Raw genomic sequence first — 8,992 nt, 5'->3', positions numbered from 1 at the left:
GTGAACATTTAGGTCATTTGTGGTTACCTTTCTTTGCGACAGAAATATCAACGTCGCGGATAATAAAGTTAACTTCATATAACCTCCGTGGGCACCAAGTACATTAATCTGCACGCTGTATATATAACGCAGATTACAAGTATGGTATACAGTAAAAAGACTTTCGTGCTTGTCTGATATCAGGAAACATAGCTTTGGTGTAAAATGTCTAATAATCTACTCCAATCGTTGGATAATGCGTACCCAAACCTTAGCCTATTCATTGCAAATTAACAGAAATAGGAAAACTCTGGTGAAAGGAAAGTGTTCGCCGTAGTTTATGAATATGGCCCACAAACCATCTAGAACCACATATGCTGGTGTGGTGTTTGTGTGACATTTGTTTTGATTTTACCGTGCAAGCAGACATGTTAAAAGTGTGTGCTTGATTGACATATTTCAAGGGCTAATTCAAAATGTAAATACTGTGGAAGAAATTTACATAAAATGCATGAGTCTGAAACATCAGAATCCATAACTAAGGGGTCACCAGAAGACAAGAACACAGAAAGTGATGGTAAAGGGAAGGTAAACATGTAGGGTATATTATATAGAACTTTTGAAATGTGTAGCAGAATTTACCAAACCTTTCAACAGAACATAGGTGTACTAATCTGCTGGTTCACACTCCATTGCCTAGTGAGGACCCTATGAGATATCCTTTACATATACACAGCTATTGTCAGAGATTTGGCTTCATATTTAAGGACACTATACCCATTCCAGTGATTGTGCCAGTGTCCCAGTAGGTTTTTTCAACAAGTATATATGCAATGAACACAGTAGTCCAGGGTCTAGTTAAAAATATACTGAAAACTTTTATTTCTCGTACCACAGAGTTCCACTTCTGAAACATCTGGAAAACAGAAGCTATGTAGCTGGCTGAACAAGAATTTCAAGATAGAAATGACAGATGGTCGAGTTCTCATTGGAGTCTTTCTTTGCACTGATAGGGATGGAAATGTCATCCTTGGATCATGTAGTGAATACTTAAAACCTGAAGGTAAGCGGTCAATGATATTTAGGTATTCTGCTCTCATTATGCAGAGTTGTACAATTTTGTATAAACAGACTTTCGAATTAAACATAAATTTATAGTTTTTTAGAATAAAAATTCAAAAGTAAATGCCAAAAATGTTGCTGTGTTTATAGTTTGTGTGCATTAAATGTGTGAATAGCCACAAATCAGTTTACAATGTGACAGGGTGTAGAATGTTTGAATTTGAAGCAATGTTATGGTTTATAAATGTAAATAACATGGAGCCTATGAAATAGTTCCCCATTATTTGATTGCAATTTGGTACAACCAGAAAACTCCATGAAGCAGAATTCTTAGGATGCTGACAGTATGCTCAGCCAGTCAAATTCCTTATCTTTTATGGAACCCTAAGGTACATGAACACTCTTTGCATAGACCTATAATAATTTTCTCTGTATTTATCAAGATGATATCTTTGTCTGTCAGTCTGACAGAAGATAACAGGTGAAGGTGTTTGAGGAAGATATTTTGGACCTCAATTGGTAACAAAGAGCATGAGCTTTGCAATTTGTATTTTTCATATCATTTTGTAAGATTCAATTGAAGATTCGATCAGTAATATATGTAGCAAGCATCTTGTGAAAAGGGGCGCACCAGGGAGACTGAAAGAATAGATGGGAGGACAATACAAAATGGATCTTGGAAAGAAGTGAAGATATGAACTGGAATCAGCTGACAGGACAGGGTTTAATGGCAGGCTGTTTTGTACACATTAATGAAACCTTGGATTCCATTAAAATGAAATTTATTGACAAACTGCATAACTACCAAAAATGCTCAATACATTTATAGTCTGAAGAAGGGACAATATATTTTTAAAATTTAAGCAAATTTTCAGGTGTCATATTTTCTTTGGCAGTGTATTCCAAGACAGTACCTTTTATAAAAGAAATTTGATTGATTACAGATAATGGTGTAATTGAAGAGCCACGTGTGTTGGGCCTTGTTATGGTTCCAGGAAGACATATTGTTTCCATACACTTAGATGATATTACAAACTGTAGTGGAGAAACTATGTAATGTGGGAACATTCATTTTTATATTGGCATTTTGGCAATATATGTACAATATTTTTCATGGCAAATAAATTGTTTCCAAAAAAAATGGCAGTACTTCTTGATAAAGTAATTTTATTTTAAGGTTCTGTAGATGCAGTTAGATTATTTTTTGCGTTTCCTCTAATCACTCAACCTCTCAGATGGAAGTCAGATGCTTCTCCCATGGCCCATGGAGACAGAGATGGCTAGCAGAACCAACAGACCTAGCTTAAACACTGTAAAAAGTATATATTCACATGCTGAAGTTCAGGGTGGCCATTCCAACATTTGGTAGGGCACTTGGAAAAAATCTCACTGTGTAAGTAAGATATACTTCATTTCTGTCTTGTGCTCCCAATCACTGATTTGTATTCAACATGTATTGCAAACTGTGTTGATAAGTCATAACCAATTAAATAATGACAATCAGTGATGATATATGGAATATGATTAAAAAGTTACAGTGGAACCACGGTTCCGGAGAATTTGACATAAATACGTCTATACAGTAAGGAGTTTATATAGTGGCTTTATTCTAAATATTTTCTTTATACACGCTTTACAATTGATTAAAGTTTGAGTAAGACAGTACTGCCTACCTTGAATTAGTTATGCTTAAGATGGGTCTGTGGTAGCTGAAATATGTTATAAAATTTGTACATTTTAGAGTATCAACATATCGTGCAAACACCATATCTATACAACTAACGCAACAATAGATTTCTTAATAATTCTTATATAAGATAAGTACTTGTGATATTGTAAAACGTTTTTACCAGCACAAAATTATCTAGTCTACGACGCACTTCTTCTACAAGCAATTTACAGCTCAGCTCTTTCCGCAATAACGAAAGTGGATTGTTGACGGTAGTAATGTAACACAACTATGCCGAGTGAACAGATGACATTTCCTAGGTAACATAACAATACATGCAAGCTGACCATTGTTGTCAGTCCATATTTACAAATTGTTGATATTTCCTAGGTAACCATCTTACACATTTTCCTGTCACTTTTTTGTAACACTTTTTTGTGGAATGACCCTTCCATATAGACGTATTTACATCAAAATAATGACAAAAGATGTCAGTTGACAGTTGAGCAGCAGGTACATACGTTTTGAGAACAAAGTTCTACTTAAAGAGTTTTGAATGACACTGGAAGAACAAGCTCCAATATGATTTAAAAAACTAACCCAAAGAAAGAGTTGCTTATGAAGATTTCTAGAACTGAAAATTCTGTTTTAAAGTACTTGTAACAGACCAAATACTGCAGAACATGTGATGTCAATATTTATGTTACAAGTTCTGTAGCTCACTTCAATTTCTTTTTATACCTCATAACAGTTCCAAACTTCAGGATGGATCAAACTCAATATGGCAGACCCATACAAAATTTTGTCAAACAATTTTCATCTTCAGTTTATTTATGGACCTAAAATAGCCATGTGTATTTTTAAAATTATTTAGTCAATTTTTATGAAACCTGCACTTTTATTATGAAGTGTTACTGTGTGCTCTTTCTTTAATCACTGGAAAGACTGACATAATACATTATTGGGAGCAGCTTGCATAAATCTGACAATGTATAATTGAAAGCACTGTCCTCTGGCTTGCAAAGAATTTGGAACTTCAGAATTTCACATGGATGATATCTGACACCCTGCCGTGAAAACTCTTTGGCTACTAGTTTGGGATTTTCTGATATTCTTCCAGGCTTTAGTAAATCTTTTGAAGTTTAATGAAATTGCAAATCCAATACCATTATTAAATTCATTATTAATTTCATTCAATTAACTCTATACATATTAAGTCCTATGCAGTATAAAGAAGAAAAAGATTTAGTAATTCAGACAAAATATGCCTTTTCTAAAATATACAATTCATGAACAAATATTCACTAATTTGAAAAGCCAGTCTAGCATAGTAATAAATATGTAGACATTTTACATTTTAATTCTAATTTATAAGATGAAGATAAAGAATACAGTACAATACATTTAATAAGAATTTTCTTATGCTACATTTTATTAACTATTGTGTGGAGATTGTGAGACAGAATGGAATGTCTGTTGGGGGAGATCAAGGACATTCTCTGGCGACTGTCCTCGTCTGCTATGTCCAGAAGCTGCTCTGATAATATGTTTTGCTGCCTCAAGTGTTATCTTCACATCAGTTGGGGAGCCCAGTCCTGGATTCACTTCAACCAAATCTACTGCTGACAATCGTTGTGTTCTGTATGATTCCTCCATTACCTGAATACCTTCTCGTAATGTTAAGCCTCCACGAACTGTTAAAAATAAAACAAGCACTAATAATATATTATAAAATAATAAATATATTTGTTAAAATTTTATGAATCCAAGAAACAGGGCAAGTCTGGTAGAACACATTCATCTTCAAAATTTTCTAATCTACACAGACATGTGATTGTGCTTTTGCTTCAGGAAAAATGTGGTATTCATATGCAAATTGGATAGTATAATAAATGGATTGCTCAGATACACTGGACAGTGAAACACAGTGTGCAAACGCCAACAACAAACATTCATCTACCAGGGTCCTTCTCTTGTTCACTATTCAGTTTTTACATATTTGTGCTGTACCAGGTTTTCCCATTAATATTCAATTGTTTGAAAACAAACTGGCATTATCACCAAGTCCAAATTAATTTATTTACCTGGCAATAACAAATAATATATCAGTTAAAGTAATAGTTCTGGGTAGAATTTGGTACGTATTATTAACCGAGTATAAACTGAGTACACAGACCAGCCATTCTTACAGATTGAAAGTGGTGTAAATTAATAACCAATATTTTCACAAAATTTCTGCTAACAAAGACATCTAAAACCTGAAACTTGTCAAATGTAACTGCACGGATTTGCACCATATGCAGTCATTCCAAGACATGCTAAAATGGGTAATATATTAGTGCATAGTGTCTGCAACAGTCTTTAGATGTGACAAAAATGTGTCAATGTTTAAACTACGTCACCTTACCTGGTGTCCCTGTACTTGGGGCTTCTAAGGCATCCAGACTGTCAATATCAAAGCTCACATGGAGTGGTAAGTTATTATTTGGATCAATTCTTCTCAAAGCCATATTTGTCACTTCAATGATGCCATATCTTTCAATATCTTCCATTCCAAAAGCTGTTATTGCAAATTTATCAATGACAAGTCTCTCATATGAATCAATATCCCTTAAACCAATATATGCAATGTTCCGTATAGACAGCCTGAAAAATAAATGATTGACTTTTGTATTTTTAAAGACAAGTGCAACAACAAAGATATTTCAGAGGCATTAGGTGTTTAAATCTATTATGGGGGTGGGGTGGGGTGGGTGGGGGGGAAGCAAAGTCTGGTGCACAACACAGGATTTTAGTAGTAATGTACATGCTGAACCCTGCGAATACAGTAAAGTCTTCATTACCTGTGACTCTACCAAAGAACTTTCACACATCCATATGAATTACTTACAGGAACTATGTTTGGAGGGACAGCACAAATTCATTTTTCTGAATTGTGGAGCCTTGTGTCTAGTAGACAGTGACCAATAATTTGGAGAAACATCACTCCCATCTTCAGGGAGGCAAAATATTTCTCCAAAACACTTATAAGACTACACAGCATTACAATCTTGAAGACCGTCATATTTTAACTGATAATGCACCAACAAGATAACATGATAATAAAATGGCTGTCATAGCAGTAGTATATGAACATATGAAAGAAAGAGCAGACTAGAGACACAGGGAAAAGGAACATTACTACTACTATTAAAACAATCAGCTGACTACAAGTTACCTTGGTTGTTGCCAATCCATGCCTGGTAAATATGGCCAGTAATCTGACAACTCCTTTGCCAGTAATGCTACAGGCATACCATGGACATTTCCAGTAGGAGAAGTAGCATTTGTGTTGAGATCAGCATGAGCATCCACCCACAATAAAGCAATATTACCTTTTGCTTTCACATGACCATCAATAGTTCCAATGCTACATGAATGATCACCACCAATTGTTAGGCACATACGTCCTTCATTTATGATACGGATTACACTGTCCGACACCTAGAATGAATCAGTGAAACATTTGCTTCTTTATACACTTTTTTAAGGATGAAGTTTCTTAAGTAACTTTTGTATGCTAGACTCACCATTTTGCAAAGAGAAGTTCATGAGTTCCTCCGGATGAATATACATACCTGGGGAGTATCCTTTAACACAGCTTTTTTTATGCTGGTTATAACATTGTATGCTATGATGGCCCCATTTGGGCACAAATATTTATGCTGACCAGGCTCACCTCTTTGCAAAATGTATTTTTTTTCAGGCACAAACCCTCACGACATGCAGATCAAGAGATAAACATATATTCACTGGGATAAACCTTGCTCTGCACATATTTTAAAGGGTAACATGTTTACTGCTCTGCATATACAGTACATTTTATATATATTTAATACAAATTAGTCTATATCAGTATGTAATCTACTTCAAGTTCCACACACACACAAAAATTACCTCCTTCTGACATGCCGCAATGTGTCCAAGTGCAGTCATGTTTTTAACTATTAATCCTTCTATTTGTTCATATGTAACATCTCCAAAATCCTTGACATCACAACCTACAGAGAACAAAACAAACATAACTGGAGAATCTTTATAACCAGGAGCAGATGTTTTGATTCTTTGGATGTTCTAGATGATCAGCAAGTTGCATTAAGATACATATGAATTTCTTTAATACATTCTATAATACTGCATATACACAGTTATAAAAAATATGTTTAGTAACCCCCCACTCCTGTGCCACAGATGAATTCCAGATCACTTGCTCTTGCTCATGTCCTGTCTCACAAAAGCAAACAAAAAAGCATCATGCTATGGTAATAAATTTTCTTCCGATATATTTTGTGGGCAAGTAAAAATAAATTGTATAAGCAATATACTAATAAAACTTGATTCCACAAACCTATGTAATTTATATCTGTATTAGAAACAAGTATTGTACTCGCGCTATGACATTTTCTATATTCTTGGCTCAGGCCTATGAATGATCTATAGAATGTAAATAAATTAATTAATTTTCTATTCCATTCATAATTATCTAATTTTATTTAGAGAGTAATCATATTTCTATTGGGACAAACATTTTTAAAGTACTTTTGCACTTCAACACTCAATATACGGGAACCTTCCATTCACAATCAATATTTAGCATGTATTTTATTTCCAAACAGCAGAATTGTTCCCTCCCTTCCCACATAAAATAATTGTGAATTCTGTTTTTACATCTTGGAAGTCTTGAACGGTACAAACTTTAAAATCCCTTTATATAGAACAATGTACATATGGAACACATTTGTACATTTTCAGACAAATTATATGTGATTCTGTGTTAAACATTTCTCCTCTTGGGATTTTTATCATAGTAAATTAAAGTAAAATTGAGGCTTTGATGCAAACATTCAGGACAGTAAAACTGGATTTAACCTAAAAAATACCACATACACCAATAATTAAATAATACTTTACCCCATCTATCCTTTAAACATATTAAATATAATTTAAGTGAGAACTAGAGGCATTTACTGGCAAAGTCCAAAATAATACTGAGAGCATTATGCATCATGACATCACATGCCTTTACTTTAGTAAAGCTTTTGTTACCAGACTTTCAAATACATATAATTGTGGCAGCTTACCAAGGCCTTGTAACTCTTCTATTAATCCAAGATTTCTAAAGGCTTCTGGTCCAGATCCTACACCACCCTTCAACTGGAAATTAAATAAAAGATATCTAATATCTGGGTTGCAAATACAATCAGTTGTAACAATGAGTATTAAAAAATCCTATCAGTTTCAACACTGAGTACAGAAAATCTTGTATTACCTGTCCTTTATCAAATGGCACTCCAATAACACCAATTTTACTATGGCTTCTTCTCAAATTTATCACAAGATTATTTCTTGAAAGTCTATTAAAAATTCTTAAGCTACACAATTTTAACATGACTTCTTCTGGTATAATACAAGCTCCTTACTGAATGTGATGAAGTCCTCTATAAGACTGGTTACACACCAAGGCCCTTTTGTAACACATATGAACAGTGTTGCAAATATACATCTTTGTGCTAACGAAGGAAGGATACTCACTGACCTACCACAGACATGAACACCACGTTAGGCATACTGCAATAGTTTCAACATCCAAACTCTAATAGGTATCTAACAGATTACAGTCATCCATAAGTAGTTTCTTAAACTCTGCTTAAAGCAGTAAATGAAAGGCCCTTCCCCATTAACCACTCATAAATGACAAATGCTCAACTCACTTGTGCTGATAATTATATCCTACATCAAGTGCCTTCAACTGTTAATTATTTAGTGACTATATGTGAGCAAGGATATGTATAAGGAATCCGAAGTCCATTTCACTTTGTGATAATCCAAAAAAATAAAAGACTGTAACTGCTACAAAAAATAATCCTACCAGCAAAGATCTCGTGACCATTCTAAAATTTATTTATGTGCAAAAGTAAAAACTAAGATAACAGAATACTTAAAAACAATAACTTTGTACCATAGATGGTTTATACTCATTTAAACTAACATAAACTTGTAATAAAACAAAATCATCTATTTGTTCCTGGCTTTTGAAATTACACAATCTGTATTTCCTATCTTTACCAGTACTGCAATGCAGAACAGATGAATACTAACACTTTCAATTGAAAATATTTAGTAATGTGTTTTTAAATGGAAGGGACTAGTGACAGATTTTCAGCTGAAAAAAAGTGGCTTGTGAAAAAATGTGATTGACAGTGATATAAAAATCTGTTTGAAGTATAATTAAAAATCAGGATA

The 8,992-nt window shown here is 33.9% G+C and overlaps 2 protein-coding genes across 3 annotated transcripts; one reads left to right on the top strand and one right to left on the bottom strand.

Moving 5' to 3' along the window:
• Positions 1 to 138: 138 nt before the first annotated feature.
• On the top strand, positions 139 to 2,124 carry Sbat (LSMD1 domain-containing protein Sbat). Its single transcript, XM_022060420.2, has 3 exons — positions 139 to 567; positions 877 to 1,042; positions 1,986 to 2,124. Exons 1-3 carry the CDS (start codon positions 487 to 489, stop codon positions 2,096 to 2,098), a joined length of 360 nt encoding a protein of 119 aa, XP_021916112.1. The 5' UTR covers positions 139 to 486; the 3' UTR covers positions 2,099 to 2,124.
• On the bottom strand, positions 1,807 to 8,633 carry arg (arginase). Of its 2 annotated transcripts, none has more exons than XM_022060402.2 (6): positions 8,019 to 8,633; positions 7,831 to 7,903; positions 6,647 to 6,750; positions 5,928 to 6,193; positions 5,118 to 5,356; positions 1,807 to 4,404 (listed from the first exon to the last, which is right to left on the bottom strand). In XM_022060402.2, the coding sequence occupies exons 1-6, from the start codon at positions 8,136 to 8,138 to the stop codon at positions 4,145 to 4,147; spliced, it is 1,062 nt and encodes a 353-aa protein (XP_021916094.1). In that variant the 5' UTR covers positions 8,139 to 8,633; the 3' UTR covers positions 1,807 to 4,144. The 2 variants fall into 2 exon arrangements, with proteins under 2 accessions (XP_021916094.1, XP_087203296.1); XM_087347170.1 differs by having other exon boundaries at positions 8,461 to 8,633.
• Positions 8,634 to 8,992: the final 359 nt, after the last annotated feature.

Source organism: Zootermopsis nevadensis, unplaced genomic scaffold (assembly GCF_977971745.1).
Source record: "Zootermopsis nevadensis isolate Lab colony 2312 unplaced genomic scaffold, Znev_1.0 Znev_ptg000011l, whole genome shotgun sequence".
NCBI lineage: Eukaryota > Metazoa > Arthropoda > Insecta > Blattodea > Termopsidae > Zootermopsis > Zootermopsis nevadensis.
Note: the sequence above shows the minus strand (reverse complement) of the source record. Positions and strands in the feature narration are given on the sequence as shown.

Bases quoted from the DNA above. Each gene is read 5' to 3' on its own strand.
- Sbat (XM_022060420.2), top strand. From the start codon at position 487: ATGCATGAGTCTGAAACATCAGAATCCATAACTAAGGGGTCACCAGAA. The intron at 568-876 runs GTAAACATGTAG...CTCGTACCACAG, and splicing joins AAAGTGATGGTAAAGGGAAG to AGTTCCACTTCTGAAACATC. The intron at 1,043-1,985 runs GTAAGCGGTCAA...GATTGATTACAG, and splicing joins TGAATACTTAAAACCTGAAG to ATAATGGTGTAATTGAAGAG.
- arg (XM_022060402.2), bottom strand. From the start codon at position 8,138: ATGTTAAAATTGTGTAGCTTAAGAATTTTTAATAGACTTTCAAGAAAT. The intron at 6,194-6,646 runs GTAATTTTTGTG...GATTCATTCTAG, and splicing joins TTGCGGCATGTCAGAAGGAG to GTGTCGGACAGTGTAATCCG. The intron at 4,405-5,117 runs GTAAGGTGACGT...TATTTTTAACAG, and splicing joins CCCAAGTACAGGGACACCAG to TTCGTGGAGGCTTAACATTA.